The 20864-nt window shown below is 34.2% G+C and overlaps 2 protein-coding genes across 2 annotated transcripts in view; one reads left to right on the top strand and one right to left on the bottom strand.

Annotated features, from left to right (window-relative positions):
- Nucleotides 1–2761, top strand: part of Apool (apolipoprotein O like) — a 79134-nt gene extending 76373 nt beyond the window's left edge. The window contains exon 9 of the mRNA XM_015502133.2: nucleotides 2246–2761. Within this exon, the coding sequence (XP_015357619.1) occupies nucleotides 2246–2334 (89 nt within the window). The 3' untranslated portion in view covers nucleotides 2335–2761. The remainder of the gene's footprint in view (nucleotides 1–2245) is intronic.
- Nucleotides 2762–5084: 2323 nt separating this feature from the next.
- On the bottom strand, nucleotides 5085–19452 carry Satl1 (spermidine/spermine N1-acetyl transferase like 1). The gene is made up of 6 exons (XM_015502095.2): nucleotides 17992–19452; nucleotides 13534–13585; nucleotides 7355–7435; nucleotides 6576–6677; nucleotides 5943–5983; nucleotides 5085–5324 (listed from the first exon to the last, which is right to left on the bottom strand). Exons 1-6 carry the CDS (start codon nucleotides 19450–19452, stop codon nucleotides 5154–5156), a joined length of 1908 nt encoding a protein of 635 aa, XP_015357581.1. The 3' UTR covers nucleotides 5085–5153.
- Between the last annotated feature and the right edge of the window lie 1412 nt (nucleotides 19453–20864).

The raw sequence follows: 20864 nt of genomic DNA, 5'->3' as shown, positions 1-20864 counted from the left end.
GTTTTTGTTATAAAACTGAAATTTAATTATCCTATAGAAAACAATATGTGGTTCCCAAATGTAATAAAATAATTTTAAAACAAATAACATTTTGGAAAAAAATTCCTTTAAATAAAACAGTGCTCAGAAGAAACATTATGTAGTTACTATGCCCAAGGTATTATATGCAATGCTGTGTACCCATTGTCCTACTTAATACTAAAAATAATTATATGAGATTGTTATTACTCTAATACCATTTTACAAAATATACAAGGTTGTTGTGTTTGGGTTAAACAAACTTGGACTCAGTCCTGGTTGCATTACATTTTCAGTTGAGTGACATTATTCAAGTTACTTAACCTCTCTAAATTAAACTTTCCTTATATGTAAAAGAATAATACAGTTATGTATTGCTTAACTGTAGGGATCTACTCTGAGATATGTGACATTAGATGATTTTACCATTTTGTGAAAAATCATAGAGTGTACTTATATAAACCTAGGTGGTATAGGTCAATACTTGACATGTCCTCTTGATACAATCAAGGGATATGGTAAGTACAAGACAAATGAGACTACTACTGCCATAACATGTCATACTGTTTTACAGTAAACACTTTTATGAGCTTGTTTTAAAATAATGATTAAAAGTATAGCATATTAACTAAATAGCATTATTATCAAGTATTTATTACATATGATCTTATATAGTTATAATTCTATTTGGCCACCAGGAAGTAGGTTTGTTTACATCAACATCACCACAAATGTGTATAATGTGTTGTACTTTGATGTCACTAAGTAAAAGAAAATTTTTACCTACACTATAATATTAGGGAACCACCATTGTAATGTGGTTCACCATTTATCAATATGTCATTATATGTGGATGTATAAAAATAGCATCCACCTCATGATGATTTTATGAGACAGTACATGAAAATAACTTAGCATTTTGCATAGTACATGATAAGCTTGTTATAATCACTGTTGATCCACATATTGTCAAATCCAGGAGTTCTGGCTCCAACTAATGCAATATATCAATAATATTTATTCAGGTTATACTCCCTCGACCTTAAAATAGTCTCTTCATTTGACCTGTGGGATATCATTTACTATTGGTTCTCTTACCTCACTGACTAGCTTTTCTTTCAGTCTTCTCTGTGACATTCTCCTAATTTTCTTAACCTTAAAAAGCTGGAGTATCCAAAGGGATCCTGCCTTGAACTTCTCTGATTATGGATGATCTCATGCAGTCCCATAGTTTTAAATGCTATATATAGGATATGACTATAAAATTTATAAGCCAGTCAAGGCCTCCTTTGAACTCAATAGATTCATAGGTCTATCTGCCTATACAACATTTTTACTCAGATGTTTAGTAAGAGAAATCAAGTTTAACACATCTAAGAATACATTTCATTAGTTTTCCTTCAAACCTACTTCTCTCACACTTTTTTTCCTATTTCAGTCAATGTCAACTCCATTCTTCCAGTTTCTCAAGATAAATAAGCCTCTCTCACATAATATATTCAATCCATTTGGGAAACTCTGTCCATTCTATCTCTAGAATCTAATTCCTTTCACCACCTCCATTGCTATCACCCTATTTAAAGACCTCAGCATTTTTCCTGGAGCACTGCATTTGCTTCCTGACTGATCTCCTTCCCTGTACCCTTTTTCCCCATGGTCTCTGAAAGCTGAAAGTGATCTTGTTAAAAACATAAGACTGTGTCACTCCTTTACTTAAAATTGTCCTCTAGTTTTTCATCTCATTTAAAATGAAAGGTAAAAACCTTACCATGGCTCTTTGTGACCCAGCCTTATCATGTCTCCTTTCAATCAGGGTCCCCTACCCACACACATACATCTTTTCTACTAGTCTACCTGTCTTGGTTCTTCAGACATGTTTTGGGTCCATTATGTTTGCTGTCAGCTCATCCTGGAAAATATTTTTGCTGATATAGTCAAGGCACACATCCTGAGTTTTTGGCTCATGTAGCTTTTCAGAAGACTTTCACTAGCCAACCTATAAAATGTCAAATCATCCAGATATTCCATGTTTCTCCCTGCTTTATTTTTCTGCATAGCACTCACCACCATGATATATGCTTTATATAAGTAATTGTCTGTCTCACCCAACTTGAATGTTATATCCATGTCAGTAGAGATTTTTATCTGTATTGTTCATTACTATATTCACAGTCCCCAAAATTAATTTTCTAAATGACTATTTTTTTTTCATTTTAATATTCCTCAGGTGCTACACAATTTATACCTGACCCCAGACTTATAGATCATGGGCAGTCTCATCCGGAAGATGTAGATATGTACAGCACTAGAAGCTGAAATAGACTACATAAAGAGACTGCATAGAGAACTACAAGATGTGTGAAGTTGCAAATAATGATGAAAAAAAATCATATAATGGGTAACCGATGTGTAGAGTATAACTTTAATTCAGTTTTTCCTTGATATCTTAAAATGTACAGTTTGACCAATCATATAAATGATTAAAACTCAAAATCTGAATGAAATTAAAACAATATTAAATGACTGAATGAAACAACCCAGAAGTATGAGGATGCATTTGATGACTTGTAAGGGCTTTTATTAGAAAGCAAACCACAGTGAAGGTATGATTACCAATGAGACTAAAATCTGAAAATATGTGCATATATAATGTCAGTTAAATTAGAATGGTGTGTAGAAGGATGTGCTCTTCCTCTCTTTTTCATTTCTGAGACATGGAATAAAATATCCATATTTTATGGCACATTTGTTTGGCTTTTTCTTTTTGTTTTATTAAGGCCAAATCCCTTTAAATATCTGAAAACATCTCTGTTTAAAAGGACCATGTCCTTCATGGGCCCCCTAATGCTACTTAGCAGTTCTTCCACTGGCCCCTATGCAGTTTACTTCTCTGTTCTTGAGAAGTATTAAAAACATTTTATTCTTCTCAAGCCTCTTATACCTATTAAAGTTGACTGCTTTTCCTGTTTCATAGAGCATAAAATATATTAGACATAACCATTCCCAACTACTTCATATCTACCTTGTAGACTTAATCCTTTTCAGCCAGGAATCCCCCTTTCCTCAAACTGATGCTATTATTGGTATCCCTAATCTCATTCCTTCCTGTCTTTAACTAGAATGATATGCCATTCTGTTGAATTGTCAGTCTTTGGTTTTTCTTTCCTCTTATTTCTTTTCCTCAACCTCTAAAAATCTTTAGCTCTTCTTTATCCAAAAGCAACAATTACCAAGGCCAAACACCTTTTCTTAACTCTATCTTTTCTCTCAAGCTTTCTTCTGTTGAGCTCCTTTCTGTGATTTCCATACTTCTTTAATGAGTAATTAATGTCCCTTTCTAAATTCCCTACTTTCAATTTTTTTCTATAACTTAAAAGATCCTGGACTCTATACCAAAATGAATTTTTATACAACTAGACTTTACCACTCAATCCTTGAAACTCACTCCTCCCTTCGCTTCTTGTTATTACCACTTCTCCTTTTGCTCTGTATTATTCTTTTCTTGCTCTGAATTCCTTAAATGTTAAGGCTTCTCAATCTGCATCCCTTCTGAGCTTTTCTCATTCTATATGCCCTCTCATTTTCATTCAACCAATTTCCCTGGCTTCATTCATATGTTTAGCCCTCATATTTCTCCAGTGTTGTAGACCTATAATTTCTAATTATTTATTAGTTTGTAGACCCATATTTCTAATAAGTTTTAGTTATATTCATCTAACATCCCATAGATATCCCAGTGTCAGTATACCTAAAAGCAAATTGTGTCTGTCTCCTTTTGCTTATTTCTTATTTATCAAATTTGTTCTACCTTTGTATTTTCTAATCCTATTATTGCTGCTATTTAGATCTTCATCATTGCTTTCTTGGGTTATCAGAGTAGGTTCCTGGTTTATATGCTCACTATTAATCTGTTCTGCTTGCAAGTTAACAAGCTAGCAGTAGCTTAAACAAATATCTATTTAAAGCCTGGAATTAGGCAATTATAGAATTGGCACAATAGCTCATTAGTAAGCATCCTATCTTCCTTCTCACTATTTACCATAATACTAATATATGTTCTATTGTATTCATGACAACCACTTGCTTGATGAACATGACTTGTAACTTATTCCTCTGTATTTTCTGCCTTTGTGAATGTTTCCTCTTAGAATGCTCTTGCTCCACATTCTAACTCTGTACCCATCCTCCAAATCCAATTCCAGTGTCCTCTTTCTTAATTGTCCAAGGTAGGATTTCAATGTTCTTTTTCTGCATTCCCTTGTACTTGGTATTTATAAATAAAATAGCTCACCACATTTATTATAATTAGTATTTTCTCATGGACAAGGATTCTTGTGTGTGTGGCTGAATTATTCTTCTGTGCCCATGAAATGCCTAATACATAGAACTCTCATGTGCTGCCATGCTGTTTGTTTCTGGTTACAGGATAACAATAATTATAATTTAGTAAAGAGCTTATACTCTACCAGGAAAGAAAGAAACATACAAATAACCATGTTATATAAGATATCTGCCCTAATATGTACAACCAAAGAGCTATAGATGCTCAGAGATGGAATGTAGTTCTGTGATAATATAAAGGAGGTAGTGGTGCTAAAAGCTTAAAGCTTCTCAAATTAAAGATTCAATTCATTTGCTAGTTTTTCATAAGTAAGTGCTTCAGGATTTAGGACCAGTATGTGAAATGACTATTTTAATCTGAGATCTGTTTCTATTCAAAAGTACCTATATTTCATCAAATATAAAACACATAATAGACCTTTAAAAAGAAAAAAAACTTGCCAGTTGATCATAATGCTATCCCAATTTCAAATATGTTAAAATGTGAAAGAATTAGCATTATAAATTTGGCGAACTATAGTAGGTAATTGATAAACAGGCCAAAGCCAAGTATAAATGCTTGTGAAATTACTTTTCATTTGGATTATCAGCACTGCTTGTATCCATTAGTATATTAGTTTGGATAAGGGAGAGATAATTATATCTGCAAAATCTATTTCAAAGTAAAAGATCTGCTCAAACAAGAATATTATCATTTGTTGTATTTTACAACATTCAGTGTCAAACTGCTGTTCGACTCAGGTGACATTCAGATGTTGGAGCCTATGTTGGAATGAGTTGTTATGAGGCCTCTTTCATTCTTCCTCTGCCATGTCCATGAGTTCTTCCCTGTTAAACCTGAACAAATGCCACCCCTCCTCAGAGGAAAGGTCTAAAGCCCCTCGACTTGTGTAGTACTCAATAGAAGCTTGGTTCCAAATGACAACAAGAAAGTGCATGCAGTTACATTGACTCATGATGGCTATCTGTTTAAAAACAATAAACAAAGATTACTTTTATTTAAAATATAGTCTTAATTAACACAATTGTTTCATTGAAGTTCTATATGAAAGACATTATATGTGCATAATATTTGGAAATAAAAATACAGTCATTATCTTTTGGATTTCTCTATAGCTATAAAAAGAAAAAGAAGTTCCACTTTTCTAAGTATTAAGACCCCTGTCTTTAAAAGCCCAAATTTGATTGCAAAGTCTTTATTCTACAGATAAAGTTACCTAACAGCACACATGTTCTCATATATATATTTCTAAAATGAAAAAGGTTATTTGTTTTATATTGTTGTCATTCACATTGCAGACCTATTTTGTGAATAAAGTTGCCATCTAATCTCCATCTTGATTACAAAAAAAAGGTATATAGTATGTTTGTGGATTACACAGAAATCAATTTTAATTAAATATAACTCATGTAACTTATGAGTATTTGATTTGAAAATCCAGTTTAATTTAGATAAAAATGTGAAGCACATTAGGTTTATGTTTAAGTAGTGAAATTAAATTTCCTAATTTATGCCCTGTTGAGTAATATTTGAAGAAGAAAAGGATAATGTATAGAACATCAGTACAAATTATAATACATACCTGACTTAGCCTCTTTAGCATTTGAGCTCCAATACCTAGGCCTGTTAAATAGATAATGCCAAAGAAAACCATAAGATGAAAAATTCCACTTACCTTGTTATTTGCTTTAGTTTAAAAAGAATAAAATATAAAACCCTGTATCAGGTTGTTATATATTCTTAAGAGTGTATGTTAAAACTCAACTCATAAACACATATGTCCTTTTTTCCTAAATGGAATATAGTACCAAAGACAATAGAAAATAGTTTGGGTTTATTTTAAAGATCAATGAAGAAGGAAACAAGTCTCTGTCACTATTGTCTTATAACAGGACTCTGCCACTATTTTTTTTATAACATGCCATTTTTCTAATCTATGAATACTAAAAACCAACCTAAAATTTAAAGCATTTTTAAAAATAAAAGCATAGCTATGATAGCATGGCTTATTAAAACATTAATACACACTAATAAAATGGTTTTCTAATTTGTGATTGAATCTTAACTGCACTAGCATAGTGATCAGGCTCGTGAAATAGAAATGAGTTGCATAGCAAAGCCAGCATATTTACACTAAATCCTGTCTCTGTTCCACAAATTAATATATGCCTTTTTAGTTTCTAAATTATTTTAAGTAACATAATCCTAATTTTACCTCGGTATTCTTGGATGACATAAAAATCCTCTAGGTAAAGTAACTTGCCAATCCAGGGGTCGTACGTGAAGTAGTACATGGAAAATCCAACGGCCATTTTTCCTAAGAAGAGAGAAGAGGGGTCACTAACAGGTTAATGCTTTGAATTTTAGACTCATAGTGGGGTAGGTGGGGAGCATGGGAAGAATAGATGAACTCTAGATAGGGCAGAGGGGAGGGAGGGTAAGGGAGGGAACAGGGGATTAGCAAGGATGGTGGAATGTGATGGACATCATTATCCAAAGTACATGTGTGAAGACATGAATTGGTGTGAATATACTTTATATACAACCAAAGATATGAAAAATTGTGCTGCATGCATGTAATTAGAATTGTAATGCATTCTGCTGTCATTTATTTTTTTAAAAAAATCAATAAAAAAGAAATATCTTTTCCCCAAAATAGAATATTTTGGTGTTTGTTTTAACAATTAAAGTAATAGATGCTCATGGGATAAAATATCAAACAGTATATAAATGTATAATACAGAAAGTTTAATTCACCTACAATAACAATCTTTAAGAGATAAGCACTCTTTTATATAGTTTGCATGTTCTTCCAAAATTTTAAATAGCTATGCAAACATGTACATAGCATATGTTTTCTTTTTTAAAACATAAAATAGGTTTATACATATGTACTTATTAATGGTGTAGTAGTATGTGCTATGTAATTGTACTTTGTTTTCAGAACATAGAAATATGCTTCAGGTAAAATTAGAAAAGGAAGATTTACTTTACCTGATGGTTTTTGATGATTTTTTACTTCAGCAATCAGACAGTAGAAAAGGGGATTCTCCCCAAAGCCATCTCTCAGTAAATCTGAAATATCAATTTACATACAAAGAAAGGTTATAGCTGAGGGGGGGAGTAAAAAGCTCCAGGAATTTGACTTTTCATCGGGATGGAAATTATGATGTGAATATTTTGGAGCTCTGGAGATTATTTGAACACTTTCAGCTGCTAAGAGACAGCCTGAATGGTAAACTGCAGTTAATTTAGGGGGAATTCGGCCTTCAGTGTGGTGGCAGCTGCCTGGCCTTCACTACTCCTGTCCCATCCCATGGCAGGCAGCTGTGGGGCGGGCAACCTGTATTTATGGAGCAGATTGCTGTAGGGTGGGTGGCCAGTGTTTTCATTTAAAAAATGTAGATGTTTTATGTTCTTTTGTTAAAAAAAAAGAAGCATTTCATTCTATTTTTTTTTAATTTTTAGTTGTTGATGGACATTTATTATATTTTATTTATAAGTGTGAGAATCGAACGCATTGCCTCACACATGCCAGGAAAGTGCCTCACCACTAAGCTACAACCCCAGCCCTGATGTTTTGTGTTCTAACTCTGGGCTGCCACTCTGACCACTTAGGTGAGGACTTAAGGTTGGTTGCCATTGTTCTATCCCCCATGATCTGAAGTGGTTTACAGGAAATTTAAAAGAGTAATACCTGTTTTGTTGGACATTGAAAACAAAACACAAAGGGGAATTTAGAAAGCCATCATGAGTGACTAAGGAAAGATGTGCTCGAACAAAACCTAAGATCATAATAAATTTTCAACTCAGGCTGATCCCTGACAGGGACAGCCTACAGCAATCAAGAAACAAGCAAATCCTAAGAATCAAAGTGCTTCACTAAAAATATCAATTAAATACAAAGGGAAATGAGAAATAAGAAATAGCTATATAACTTATGGCATGTAAAAAATTGACAGAAGACAATCTTATCAGTTGTCTTTTCTTAATTTTTGCAGTGTTAGGCATCAAGCCTGGGCCTCACTCATGCTAAGCAAGCACCATACCACTGAGTTATACTCCATGCCCTCAGTAATTACTTAAAATGTAAAAGGATAAAATACTCCAATCAAAACACAAAGATTAGCAAAATGAATAAAATTTTTAAAAGACATGATCCAACTATATGTTAGTTATCTACAAGTAACACATATTAGATTCAAAGATAAAAATAGGTTGAAAATGCAAGTCTCAAACCACGAATAGAATGAGATAGGTTATGTTAGTGGGCACATGAAATGAATAAAGCCATAATAAGTTATGTTAACTTTGATATATTATGTAGACATTTTATTCCCAAGTACTTTCCCATTCTGTCTTTGTCAAATGTGTACAGATAGAATTGTAAACGTATTTTCATTTCTAGGCTTTCCAGGTTTTAAAATAAACTCACCAGAAATTACATATTAAAGCAAAAAAATAGGTTGAAAATGGAATAATGGAAAAAGATAATTTTGTGTAAATAACCAAAAGAGCTGAGGTGGCTATATTAACATCAGGCAAAATAGAGTTTAAGTCCAAAATTATTTTCAGAGGCGAGGCATGGTGGCACACACCTGTAATCCCAGCAAGTTAGAGGGATGAGGCAGGAAAATCCCAAGTTCATAGCCAGCCCCAGCAACTTAAAAGACCCTGACTCAAAATATTTAAAAGAAAATGAAAAGGGCTGGGGATGTAGCCAGTGGTTGAGGACCCCAGGTTCAGTCCCCAGCACCAAAACCAAAATAAAAAATATCTGTAAGAGGCAAGAATAAAGGGGTCAATTCACCAAGTATACATAGCAATTATAAACATGCAGCAAATATTACAGCTTCAAAATATATGAAGAAAACATTGACAGAACTGAAGGAGGATATATACAGTAATATAAAAGTTGGGGGCTTCAATACCCCATTTTCAATAATGTATAAAATAAGTTGAATAAGGCAATAGATGACATGAAAAACACCATAAACCTATTGAAATTAGCAGACATAAAGAATGCTCTACCTATAAACAGCATCATTATCATTTTTTTCAAGTGTAGATGGAACTTCTCCAGGGTATGCCATATATTAGAATATAAACCAAGTGTTGATACATTTTTTTTAAAAAAATTGAAATCATACACAGTATCTTTTCCAATTACAGTGTACTGAATCTAGAAAAAATAGAAATTTCCAAATATGTGAAAATTAAACCACTCTTGTAAACAATCAAATCACAAAGGAAATAAGAGGACACAGAGAAATAAATGAAAATGAAAACAGAACAAACTAGAATGCAGTGAAAGCAGTGCTCACAGGGAAACATCTTTATATGACATTATAAAAACAAATAAGATCTCAATAATCTAATATTATGCCTCAAGGAACTAGATAAAGAGGAGCAAACACCAAAGCTTGCAGAATAAAGGTAATAAAAATTAGCAGAAATAAATAAAACAGAAACAATGGAGGAAATTGATGAAATAAAAAATTGGTCACTGGAAAATATCAATAAAATTGACAACTAGATTTAAAAAGAAGAAAATGAGGTTACAAATATTAAAATAAGGAATGAAAAAGAGGAAATTTCCACATTAAATTGGGGGTATACCCTTGCTGTATATGTTACCTGTCCACTGGTCACTTAGCAGATGTCTTGGTAGTAAGATCAGTTTCTTTGGTAATGCAGTGCTTATGTTCACATAACCCTTTGTTTTACTAAATAATGGCTACAAAACACAACAGAAATGATGCTGAGAATGTATTGTCACATTGTAATGATTATTCTACCTTATTATTGTTAATCTTTTACTATGCCTAATTTATAAACTAAACTTCATCATACATGTGTAAAAGGGAATAACAGTATATCTAGGATTTTGTATTATCTATTGTTTCCAGCATCATATTGAGGGTCTTGAAACATATTGACTGTGGATAAGGTGGAGACTACACTGAAAACTATAATTTTTAGTGAAAGAAATTAAAGAAGACCTAATTGAAGGAAGCTCATATTTATAGATAGAGTACTTAACATTGTTAGGTCAAAGTGATTTATGTATTCAACACAGTCTCTCAAAATTGCAAAATTCTTTTGCATAGAGGGCCCCAAATAGCCAAAACAACTTTTAAAACTAAAGCACATTGGAAGATTCACCATTCCTGACTTTGAAAATTTCTAAAAAGTTATAGTACTTACAAAAGGACAGATAGGCAAATGTAACAGATTATACAGCCCCCAAATAAACACATAATCTGGTCAATTGATTTCTTTTTATTTTTTTTTTAGTTGTAGGCACACACAATCCCATTTGTTTATTTGTTTGTTTATTTATTCTTATGTGGTACTGAGGATTGAACCCCGTGCCTCACACGTGCTAGGCAAGCACTCTACCACTGAACCACACTGCCAGCACTGGTCAATTGATTTCTGAGAAGATGCCAAGATCATTCATTAAGGGAAGGACTGTCTTCAACAAATGGTGCTGGGGAAGCTGCATATTTACATGCAAAATAGCAAAGTTGAGCAGTTACTTCATGCCATGTACAAAATTTCATTTGAAATGTATCAAAACCTCAATGTAAGTGCTAAAACTATAAAAATTTTGGAATAATTTGCATATATTTTAAACTACAGTTTACTAAATCAAGGAGGATCATCAAGACATTGAATCTAGCAATGATTTCTTAGCTATGATACCAAAAGCACAAGGCAACAACAACAAAATAGACAATTTGGCCATCATAAAATTAAAAAATTGTGTATGATAGGATAATATCAAAGGAGGTAAAAATCACAAAATGGAAGAAAATATTTGGAAATATTATAAAGAGGAATATTAAGAATTCATGCAACACAATTCAAAAATGGGTAAAAGACATGAATAGACATTTCTCAAAGAAGATATCAAAGGAACAATGAGCACATGCCAAGGTGCTTGCTCTCATAAAAGAGCACACACAAACCAAAAGCACAATGAGATATCACTTTGTACCCATTAGAATGATCATTATCCCAAAACAAAACAAAAACCAGAAAAAAATAAATTGTTTGTGAGTATGTGGAGAATTTGAAACCCTGAGTATTGCTGATGGGAATATAAAATGGTGCAGCTACTGTGGAAAACATTTTGAAGGTCCCTCAAAAAAAAAAAAAAAAAAATTACCACATGATCCAGAAATGCTACTTCTAGCTATGTATATTCCCAAATAAATTGGCAGCAGGAGCCCAGATAGTACTTGCAAAAGGACAGAGAGACAAAGAGAACAGACTATGAAGCCCCAAAATAAACACATATCTGGTCAATTGATTGAAACATTGTGCATTAATGTTTCATGGCAACATTATTCACAATAGTCAAAAGGTGGAAACAACCCAAATGATAACAAAATGTGGTTTATACAGACAATGGAATGTTATTCAGTCTTAAAATGGAATGAAATTCTTATACAGACTACAACTTGATGAAAATTGAAAACATTATGCTAAGTGAAATAATCCTGACATATAAAGACAAATGTTATATGCTTCCAGTTGTATGGGAGCACCTAGATGAGGCAAACTAATAGAGACAAAAATAGATTAGAAGCTACAAGAGGTTAGAGGGGAAGGATAACAGCAATAGAAAGTTTTCATGGTTAAAGATTTTCAGTTTGACAAATGCTGGAGATGAATAGCCATAATGGTTGTGCAACATTATGAATTATTTAATATCAGGAATTGTACACCTAGGAATGGTAAAAAGATAATTTGCATATATTTAACTAAATTTTACAAAATTTTATAGTAGAGGTAAAAATAGAGAAAATATCAAGTATTTTACCAGCAACTACAAAAATACACAAGGACTAAGATTAAAAAAAAAAGGACTGAGGATATTATAAAATAACTGCCATTCAAAGGAATACTGAATCCTAAGACTGGAAGATGTAGTATATGAAGTATTTTATTATTGCTCTTTTGTTTAAGATTAACTTTTATAACTAGTTGTGGTGGCACATACCTGTGATCCCAGTGGCTAGGAAGGCTGAGACAGGAGAATAGCAAATTCAAAGCCAGCTTCAGCGATTTAATGAAGCCCCAAACAACCAATGAGACACTGTCTCAAAAAGGGGGGGGAGGGTTGGGGATATGGGTTAGTTGTTAAGCACCCCTAGATTCAATTCCTAGTACTCCCCCACAAAATTGATGAACTGTTATACATTACCCTGACCAAGTAGTATTTTCCCAAACCACAATGAAATAGTGTTATATCTAAACATAGTAATACTGTTTTAGTTTGACCACTGCTTTCATAAGTGTCCATTACTTTCAACTTTGTGTTTCTTAGTGTTTCCTTTAAACCAACAAAATTACTCTTTAGTTAACATTCTAATGATGTTTATTAGCAAGTGTAAAAACAGAAGAATTATCACATGAGATGACATCCATGATCTATGCAGCTCAGGGTTCTATTTTTCACCAAATCTCCTAAGGTTGGTTAGTTAAGGCATGGCACAAAAGCTCCCACAAGCCATTCTAACATCCTTCTGAATTCAAATATCCTTTTGAATCTGTCACACAGTATTATGGTGAAACCTATTATCTCCTTGGTATAATGTTCTCAATTTATTACATGTATCCTCAAGTATTTATCTTCAGGGAGTTATCCTTCATTATGCTCTTTTATGGTTTAGTAAATAACACTTTAGTCTTTTCCATTTGTAATTTATATACTTTAATCATCTTTTAATCTTCCTGTTTATTATCTTAAGGTTATAATTCATAATAAATCACTAACTTATCCCATTAGTATTGCGTGCTATCAAATGTGTTAAATCCTTTGAAAATATTTTAAATCATTTTGCTTTTGTCCATTTCATTGCATCAAGCTCCTTCCAACATACTGAGTTTTAAATTATATTCTTTTTTTGACCAATATTTCTTCTTGTTCCGTGTTTTGAAAACCAGTTGAAGTCTATTGCACCTGTACAGGTGTTAGTGCTGTTAAATATCAGTCTTATGCTAAAAATGGTGCATTGGTAAAACTATTAAATTTATGTCATGTGCATGGATAGTTTACTAATGGCATCATTTTATGTACCAATGACAGCAACTTCCATAGTCCTGTGTGCATTCATTCATGTTTACTTTTCTTGCTCTAAAAATACCACAAAACATCTTACCCATTGCTGTTAACTTCACTGCATCTAACATATTTTCACAGGCAGCCAATTCCTGTCAAAGTAGAGAAAACCTTCAGTTTATGATTCAGTAATGAATTCTCAATGTGATAATCATCATGGAGTTTGTATTGAACATTTATGGACACGATGTCCTGGGAAGTTTTAAAAGTGATTCAAACTTAAATCCAGTTGTCTAGAAACTAAAAATCTAAAACATCAATGCAACATAATAATAAAGACATAGATAGAATAGATAGATGATAGATTGATATAGATATAATAGAGTCAATGCCTCACACATAAAGGTCACAATTTTGTGACACAAAGGTCACAAAATTAGCTTGTAGACTTTACAGAGAAGTTGATCATGTGTTTGCCTATGAGGTGTTTTGCCAGATTAACTTTAGACTTTTTTTTTTTTTTTGGTACGATGGACTGAATCTAGGGGTGCTTAACCACTAAGCCACATCCTTAGTCCTTTATATTTATTTTTTATCTTGAACAGGGTCTCATTGATTTCCTTAATGCCTTGTTAATTTGCTGAGGGTAGCCAAAAACTTACAATTCTCCTGCCTCAGCCTCCTGGGATTACAGCCATGTGCTACATGCCCAGCAACTTTAGATGTTTTAATGTGGCTATTTGCTATTATCATTTTTGCATATTCAAATTCTTTTCTTCATGATTTGTATCTCATGCTTGGGAAGTTATAAAAATAGATACTCTTGTTTTCTTTATTATTATTATTATTTATTAATTATATCATTATTATTATTTATTATTCATTATATAGAATGATGGGTTTCATTCAGGTTTATTGAATGATACATGTATACAACATTATTTAGTAAATTTCACTTCATAGTAATTCCCCTTCCTTCCTCTCTCTGCCTGATCCTCTTTCTCTATGCTAAAGGTGTTCCTTCCACTTTCATGATGTCCCTTTATTTTCTTTTGTTTTTCCCACACACACTCCGTGTGTGTGTGTGTGTGTGTGTGTGAGTTTGTGTGTATCTCACATTTTTTATTCATTTTTCTGTTGATGGACACCAAGTCTGTTTCCATAACTTGACTATTGTGAATTATGCTATATTAACATGGTTATGCATGTTTCTATAGAGTATGCTGACTTCCTTTTGGAAAAACACAAAGGAATACTATAGCTCAAGAAACTAAAATCTACCATGTGGATATTTTTAGGCTGAATAAATGAGGTAGAATATCACCTTTATCTTTTTCCCCCATTTGTCCTAATGCCATTCATTGAATAACCATCTTTTATTCACTTACTTGAAATCTCCCTTTTATCATATACCATATTATCATATATAATAAAGAGGACTTCTCTATTAGGTTCCACTGATCCAACTATGCACCAATGATCATAGTATTTTAATTACTTACAGCTTTATAATATCTGGTAGGGATCATATACCCTCATTACTCTTCACTTTGGGGTTTCTTTTCATGTGTAAACTTGAGGATGTTGACTGAATTGCATGGAATTTATAATGGAAAAGGGCTTTAAAATATGTAAGTAGGATGTTTATATACTTACATACTTAAGTAGGATAGCAAAGGTGTTATGGCTTAGATATTAGGTATTCTCGAAAAGTTCATATGTGAAACAATGCAAAAAAGTTCAGAGGTGAAATGATTGAGCTATGACAACCTTAACCTAATCAGTGCATTAGTCCACTTGAATGGATTAACTGGGGAGCTGGGGGTACAGCTCAGTTTGTAGAGTGCTTGCCTTGAATGTACAAGAACCTAGGTTCAATCCCCAGTACCACAAAAAAAAAAAAAAGAATGGATTTACTGGGTAACTATATGCAGGTAGGGTGTGTGGCTGACGGAGGTGGGTCTCTGAGGGCATGACTTTTAGGTATATATTTTTCCCAGGAGAGCATTCTCCTTCTCTCTTTGCTTCCTGGTGTGTTATCCTGAGATGGCTTTCCTCAGTGTAATCCTTCCTTCAGCCAGATGTTTTTGCACACCTGTGGCCTACAGTAATAGAGTTGGCCATTTATGGACTTAGACCTATGAAACCATGAGTTCTAAATAAACTTTTCCTCCTCTAAAATTGTTCTTGTCAGGTCTTATGGTCACAGCTGTGAAAAAAGCTGACTGAAACAAGAGGCCAGATTATGTAGAGCCTTAGTAAGAAGTTTGGATTTTTGTACTCAATAGAAGCAGAAGCCAAATTGGGTTTTGAACATTTTGGCTTCTATCTGGAGAATGGACTTGGCAGAGAGTTCAATAATTATTTGCATCCATCCCTCCCATATTACCCTTTAAATTCCTTTAGGGCAGAGACAGTAATTCAATAATCTCTATATCTTTTAAAGCACTTAGTACATGATCTTCAATATTTATATTATAAACAAAATGAAATATTAATACTACTCAGAAGTCATCTATGTATCACCAATGGACCAAAACCACACTTTGAAAACCACTACAATAAAAGATTCTAGATGGAAAGTCTGGTAAGCAAGAAGTTATGTCTGTCTGTTGATGACATGACTAGATTCCTAGATAATGTTGTGATGTGGTTAAGATTAAAATGGTTGCATACAGAAGATATTTTGAGGAATTTTTGTGGCAGTACAATAAATAAAACCTACAATACATTCAGCAAAGAAATTACTATGATGGCAAACTCTAAACTACTTTGCAAGAAGAGAATGTTTTGCATATTTAACAATGAGCAGGAGTTAAGGGAAAAAAACATATATAAAGAACATAAAGCTCAAAACTAATTACTATACATATTTCTGTGATGCATAAAAAATATTTAGTTTTTCTATTTTTCTACAGTGAACTACACATTAAATAACTCCCAATAAACTTCTGGTGTATTTTCAGAAAATGAGGCAAATTAAAATATAAATATAGTAAGGAACTTCACAGATACAGGTTCATTTCAGTGGGGAGTCTAGCGGTGTGTTTTCATCCAGCAATGGCAATGAAAAATTGTTGGGAAACTAAGAAATGCATTTTGTCCAAGTAGAGAGCTTCACTGTCATTCAATAATAAATTTATTAATTGCCAAACAGATGTCAGATTCAGTAGCCACAAACTATTTTCTACTATGTGGAAAAATGTGGATCCTACCTGGAATAACTAACCAGTTGGGCATAGTATTTTGATTCCATGAAGACTAATGCCATTTAAGAGAAATGATGTCAAAACTTATGAAGATTAAAATATATAATGAAAACCTTGGAAAATTACATAAATAAGTTCTTACTAACCTATGACAGGGCCTAACATCACTCCAACAAATGGATTTCACTACAAAACTGTGGATATTTATTTTGGTCATTAGGAAATATGATAGACACACAAAAGTCATCTATAAAAAATGGAATTATATTTGTAGATAAATTGATGGAATTAGAGGCTCATTATGTTAAGCAAAATAGGCCAGACACAAAAAGACAAGTGTCACATTTCTTCTCAACTTCTCATGTGTAGAAACTACAAAAAAGGACCTGAAAGTAGTTAGGTAGTAGGGAAAGGAAAGAGGACAAGGAATGAAGGGAGAAAAGGAAGCACAAGAAAGAGTAGTGTGTAATAGAAGGAGTGGATACAATCAAAGCAAAATATGCATGCATGAAAATGCCACAGTCAAACCCATTAATTTGTACAATTTTGTGAATAATAAGTGAAAAGAAATATAAACATTACTCTCTAATCAGAGGGAATATAAACGTGGCTACTGCTTTTTATATATCTTTATATAGAATTGTTTTGGTTGTTCATCACATAAACTATTGCCTTCAGTGCTGCAGAACTTCAGCACAAAACTATGGCTATTAGATTGCTCCCTTTACTACACTGGAATAATTTAAAGGAAAGCCATTTAAATAAATGTTTACATAAGAAATTTTCAAATCAACTCCTTGATTCTAGGAGTTGTGTGTTGATGGACTTCTGGTATCAACTGTCTCAAATTGTATGGAAAATCTGTTGGGTGAGAATATTGTTTTTTTAGGAACTCAATCATCAAATTCTACAATCAGGTATAATCTTAGAAGAAACAAAATTACCTACACCAAAAGCTTAGTCATTAATATCTGAAATCCTGTCATTTATTTCTTTATGCATTTTCTCTTCTCTGAAATTTAATGTTAAAATTTCCCCCAGGAGAGGCAACATGTTCAGTCTCTAAATTAACAATGACTCTGAGCCCCTTACTATATGACAAGTAATTTACATGTAATTATATTCTTATTGAATCATTGCAACAATCTTTTTTGATAGAAAATTATTATATAATATTGACTTTATATGTGGAAAAATTAAGATTAGAGAGATTTAGTGACTTCCAGAATGTTGTACATGTATCATAATTAGCCATGCCAGGACTCAAACCCCGACTATGCCTTCCTTGCTCTCTTGCAGCCCTACACTAATGCAATGAAGATCCAAGGAATTAGGAGAGACAGGCTTACTTTAATCAGCCGCAGAATTTCTGGGCAGTCTCGAGCCTCTGCAGGTCTTATTCGGAAAGAATTCATGCTTGATTTCCTTGTGGGTGATTTAGCCTTTTCGAATTTGCTCATACCTGACTGGACCCTGCCTGATTGATTCCTGACTAATTGGACTGGCCCTGGTTGACTGGAAATTTGTTGGCTCCTGCCTGGTTGGCTTATGCCTGAAAAGCTCATGCCTGGTTGGCTCATATCTGGTTGGCTTATTCCTGATTGGCTGGTGCCTGGTTGGCTTTTGTATGGTTGCCATGTGCCTGTTTGGTTCATGACTGGTTGGCTTGGGAATTGTTGGCTTATATCTGGTTGCCACGTGCTTCGTTGGTCCTGGAATAGTTGCCTGGTGTCTGCTTGCTTCATGCCTGGTTGCCACATGCCTGATTGATTTTTGTCCAGTAGATTCATGCCTGGTTGGTTCATGCCTGGTTGCCACACGCCTGCTTGTTTCAGGCCTGGTTGGATTGTGTCCAGTAGATTCATTCCTGGTTGATTTGGGCCTGTTTGCCTCCTACCTGGTTGGCTCATGCTTGGTTGAAAGATGCCTGGTTGGACTGTATCCAGTAGGTTGATTCCTGGTTGATTTGGGCCTGTTTGCCTCCTACCTGGTTGACTCAAGCTTGGATGAAAGATGGCTGGTTGTTTCATGCCTGATTGGTTTATGTCCAATAGATTCATGCCTGGTTGGCTTGGGTCTGGTTCTCTCACACCTGGTTGGCTTATGCTTCGTTGCAACAGGCTTAGTGGTCTTAGGGCTGGGTCTCTCATACCTTGTTGGCTCATGCTTGATTGCAACATGCCTGGTTGGTTTGTGTCCAGTAGATTCATGCCTGGTTGACTTGGGCCTGGTTCTCTCACACCTGGTTGGCTTATGTTTCTTTGCAATATGCCTAGTTGTCTTGGGACTGGTTCTCTCATACCTGGTTGACTCATGCTTGATTGTAACATGGCTGGTTGTCTCATGCCTGATTGGTTTGTGTCCAGTAGATTCATACCTGGTTGGCTTGGGCCTGGTTCTCTCATACCTGGTTGACTCATGCTTCGTTGCATCATGCCTGGTTGGTTTGTGTCAAATAGATTCATGCCTGGTTGGCTTGGGCCTGGTTCTCTAATACATGGTTGGCATGTGCTTGGTTGCCACATTCCTGGTTGTTTCATGCTTGGTTGGTTTATATCCAGTAGATTCATGCCTAGTTGTCTTGGGCCTGGTTGCCTCATACATGTTGGGCTCATGCTTGGTTGCCACATGTCTGGTTGATTTGTGTTTAGTAAATTCATGTGTGATAACTTCACGCCTGGTTGGCTGAAACTTGATTTTTTCCCGCCTGGTTGGTTCACATCATGTAGGCTTGTTTTTGGTTGGTTCCCAACTAATTGGTTCATGTTAAGTAAGCTTGTGCCTAGCTGGCTTATTCCTGTTTGGTTCATGTTTGATAAGCTTGATTGTTTCATACCTGATTGATTTGTGCACAGTTGATTGTTGCCTGGTTGGCTGAAGATGAGTTGGCTGAAGATGAGTTGAAGATGGTTGATGTTTGACTGTTTGGCAGATGACTAGCTGGCAATAATTATCCTGATGGAACAGGATCTCTTAAGCACAGTGCTACAGTGAGAGGCTGTGAGCTTCTTCTAGTTTTTCTTCACTTGCCTTATGCTTCAAGATACGCCTCTTAGAAATTAGAGAGAGTTACCTAAGGAAGGTTATTGATGCCTCAGATTTATTGGAGATGTATTCACCAGTGATCACAGCTACAAGCTTGGCTGGGTTTAAGCTTGGCATTTGGCATTTCCCTACCAGCCAGCTGGAAGGGGAAGAAGAAAATGAACCTAGGGAATGTTACCACCTTACCCACCTATATAGTCACTTTATCAAAATGATGTCATAATGATGACATCACAATGCCCATATCTACACACCTACAGTGGCCCCACCCACTTATGGTGGGGGCAGGGTGGGAAGAAGGGTGAATCCCACTTGAGTACTACTTTATTTTCACCTCTAAAATTTTGAGAGGGTGATGGCAGAGGTGAGGACTTTCAGAGTATGTTCCCAGCTATCTCTTCAAGAAGTATGCTATTCTGAACAACCAATTTAAAGACACTTGTCCCCACCCACCTCACTTTCCCTATGTGTCCAAGTCCTTATAGAATATCCTATTTCTGTTATGATTTTCACATATAGTAGAAACTAGAATGCTTAAAGGAGTTGTCCCAATGAGATGCTCAAGACCTGAATGCAAAAAAAAAAAAAAATATTTCTTTAAAAATAACATAGCTACAGCTACTATTTATTATTTTATGACCTGGACTCAGTGTGCACCACTTGCATATTCTAATTTAATCTTATAACAATGCTATTAATCCCCACTCTGAGGAAACTGTCTCAAGAGACTTAGCAAACTTTCGAAGGCCTCATGATAGTAGTCAGGATAAATTTAGATTCAAGTCTATTTGACTCCCTGTCCAGGATTTTTGCCAGATACACCATCCTTCCTCTTACACTGTACTCATTCTCCTCCCCATATCTCTGACATCACATATAGTGTCATTTTACCTCTCATCCTCCTCAGGCCCAGTATTCCTTCCATCATTTTATCTGCTGACTTATTTCTTAATAATGTATTTTATGAAACTAGTCTTAATACTGTTTTAGTTGACTTTTTATTCATACATACCATGGGACTCAGTTGAGCCTATCCTAAGTCTCACACTGTGCTAAGTTATTTATATATGCATTCTTTCAGTTACTCATGACAGTAACTGTGTGATATATACATATTTCCTTCCATTTTATTAAACAAACCAGAACTTTAAAATATTTATGGATTTTTGCAAGTATA

Source organism: Marmota marmota, unplaced genomic scaffold (assembly GCF_001458135.2).
Source record: "Marmota marmota marmota unplaced genomic scaffold, marMar, whole genome shotgun sequence".
In the NCBI taxonomy this organism is placed as follows: Eukaryota; Metazoa; Chordata; class Mammalia; order Rodentia; family Sciuridae; genus Marmota; species Marmota marmota.
This window is presented reverse-complemented; position numbering and strand designations above follow the sequence as displayed.